The 3,200-nt window shown below is 33.4% G+C and overlaps 1 protein-coding gene across 1 annotated transcript; it reads left to right on the top strand.

Annotated features, from left to right (window-relative positions):
• The first annotated feature begins 1,662 nt into the window (after nt 1-1,662).
• On the top strand, nt 1,663-2,664 carry LOC139903920 (mitochondrial import inner membrane translocase subunit TIM23-1-like). Its single transcript, XM_071885844.1, has one exon. It carries the CDS (start codon nt 1,823-1,825, stop codon nt 2,393-2,395), a length of 573 nt encoding a protein of 190 aa, XP_071741945.1. The 5' UTR covers nt 1,663-1,822; the 3' UTR covers nt 2,396-2,664.
• The last annotated feature ends 536 nt before the right edge of the window (nt 2,665-3,200 follow it).

Genomic DNA, 3,200 nt, shown 5'->3' with positions numbered 1-3,200 from the left:
TAAGGAGGTGGGCTAAAGTATGAAATTCTTACAAAAAGGCGAAAAGGAAAAAAAATCTATATTAACCAAGGGCACATAAGGAGGTGGGCTAAAGTGGCATAATTAAAATTTGAAGAAGAGAGGAATCGAACCTCTCACCACGTAATATACTACATTTGAAGTAATCATTTTGCCAACTGGGCTGTAGGATAATTTATTACATATATATTGACTAAAAATAACTATGTAGTCTACTAAATAATTATGTAGTCTACTATAGTTGACTGAAAAATAATACAAACGACGACGTATGTGTTGATACGGCAAGATGTATAGTACAATAACGACAAGAATTGGGACGCTTATTAGTATATAAGTACAATACAATTCCATACAAAATATATGGACTTTGGGTTTTAAACATGATTATATTAGAGTCACTTTATAAGCTCGCTACGCATTATAATTTTTTATGTTTCTCAAAAGTCTTGTTCGGAGAGGCGAAACTAGGATTTTTTTCACCGGGGGTAAAAAAAAAAAATTTAAACCGTAGCAATTTTTTTGGACAAAATTTGAAGATTTTGGGGCAAAAGTTGGAGATTTTAGGGCAAAATTTGAAGATTTTGGGGCAAAAGTTGGAGAATTTAGGGCAAAATTTGAAGGTTTTGGGCCAAAATTTGTAGTTTTGGGGGCAAAAAAAAATCCATCGGGGGCAAAGTCGAAAAACCAAAAATTTTTACACTGAAAAAAAAATTCCACTGGGGGCGGCCGCCCCCCTCTGCCCCTACACACTTTCGCCCCTGATTCGGAGTACGTAATAAGATTTATTAAAATCTATCTATAGTTAATATTAAAATCCTATAATGATGATGTAATTATTAGACTAATTTCTTTATTAAGAAAAAATCAAAAAAAAAAAAAATCTAAGCATGATGGGTGATGTCATTAATCAAAATAAGTTTGAATTAAAATTAAATCTTATTAATTAATTATTATTATTAAATCTTATTAATAATTATTTTAATTATTAAAATTAAATAATTTTGAATTATTTTAATTAATTATTTTGAATTGAGTACGATTCTCATTTCTTTCCGATTTGCAAGCCAAGAAAATTTATTTCTTGTTTTGCTAATACGGCCTTTTCTTTTGAAATAAGTATCCCTATCTCCTTACATTTTTGTAAAATTGTTTTTAATTTTTCGTAATGGTCTTGTTCATCTTTATTAATAAAAATAATTATATCATCAATATATGCAAGACTATAATCTTGAAGTTATAAAAATTAGGCAGAAGGAAAATAATTTTAAATTTATATTTAATGACAATCAATATTATCTTTTATGATTGGATGTGGATTGTTTAATATGTATTTTAGGTGTTTGATGAATTGTTCAGTTAACGAGTTTTTTAGTCGGACTTTGTGGTTCCACTGGTCATTAAACTAAATAACTTTAACATTTACGTTCACTTAATACCTAAAACATATCATTAAACTGTTTCGTTTAAATAAACTCATGGTTCCACGGGTCGTTTCACTAGTTAAAAATATTTCCCTAATGCACAAATATTTTTATTTTTACCGATTACATCAAAATAAGAAAGGGCAAAACTGGAAATAAATAATGAAAAAATAAATATAAATACCCCGTACTAAAACAATTCCAAAGGCATAAACATAAACCGGTCTAACACCTGACCACAAGGAAAACCAGAAAAAGGAACCTTCTCGTGGAACCGAGAGCCTCCCTCTTTCTCTGGTTTTTTTTACCACCGCCTCCTCTCCCCATTTTCTTCCAATTAAATTCACCCAAATCAAAACCCTAACCCTAATTCCGTCGTCATGTCATACATACCACAATCACCAAATCAAAACCGAAACGACGACGACAACCACAACCGTCGTCTATACAACCCCTATCAAGATCTCGGAATCCCTGTACAAAACCTATACAAACTTCCGACATCACCTGAATTCCTTTTTCAAGAAGAATCCGTCGCACAACGTCGTTCATGGGGCGAAAACCTAACTTATTACACCGGGATCGGTTACCTTGGTGGCGCCGTCTACGGCGCCGGTCTAGGTTTTAAAAAAGGTGTTAAGGAATTCGAACCTGGTGACACTACGAAACTTAGGGTTAATCGGATCTTAAATAATTCAGGCGCTAGTGGACGGAGTATTGGAAACACTGCCGGTGTGATTGGATTGTTGTATGCAGGTCTTGAGAGTGGTATGGTTGCTATTAGGGATACTGATGATATAATTAACAGTGTGGTGGCTGGTTTGGCGACTGGTGCGGTTTATAAGGCGGCGTCCGGTGTTCGTTCTGCGGCTGTTGGCGGAATCGTTGGTGGTGTTGCGGTTGGGTTAGCGGTTTCTGGGAAGCAGGTTTTGAAGAGATATGTACCAATTTGAGGTTGATTGGTTAATTTTTACTTTAATTCAAAAGTTTTGATGATGATTTTATATTATATATACAAGAATGTTTGTTTCGGCATGGGAAAAATATGCTTAATTTTGGGTTTTGTGTAATTTTGATGCCTTTCTTGTTATGTTGTGTTCTGTATCAGTGTATCACTGTGTCAGGATGGGTTAGTCACAAATAAATTCATTCTCGTAGACGTTTGATTCGAAATTGTATTACAGGTTTTATGTAACTTGTTTGGTTAGGATATTGTTTGTTCAGGTAAATTGAAAACTATTATACTATTGATATGTTTTGTTATGTGATGAGTTGCTACTACTAGTTGTGTGTTTGTGATCATGAATATAGTACATGGTCTAGTAATGTTTTTTGAATAATTCTTTGTGTTATTTTAGGGTCTTGTTGCCCATTTCTGTGTTGGACCTTTCGGGGTATTCAGTTCGTATATTTTGCCATTTGGCTTATTCCCTGCTTCAAATAAGCTTGTTTGTTCCATCTTTATTCGTTGTTATTTACATTTTTGACATTGTGTATGGGTTTTCAGTTTAAAGACTTGTGCGTAAATATGATCTTTTGGTCAATGTTGTAAGGACCTGAAGATTTATGCACCGACCTACAGAACATTCGGTGCAAAGTTGTTTACTCTTCATATATTAGTGTCTACCTCTGATACAAAAATGTAAGTCTCCTGCTTTATGATTACACAGATCTACGTAGAAGATTAGCAGATGTCTTTGTAGCAAATAAAATTCGTAACAGATGAAGATACCAGTTTTGTACCATTTTGTAAGATTA

Source organism: Rutidosis leptorrhynchoides, chromosome 4 (assembly GCF_046630445.1).
Source record: "Rutidosis leptorrhynchoides isolate AG116_Rl617_1_P2 chromosome 4, CSIRO_AGI_Rlap_v1, whole genome shotgun sequence".
Lineage (NCBI taxonomy): Eukaryota > Viridiplantae > Streptophyta > Magnoliopsida > Asterales > Asteraceae > Rutidosis > Rutidosis leptorrhynchoides.
Note: the sequence above shows the minus strand (reverse complement) of the source record. Positions and strands in the feature narration are given on the sequence as shown.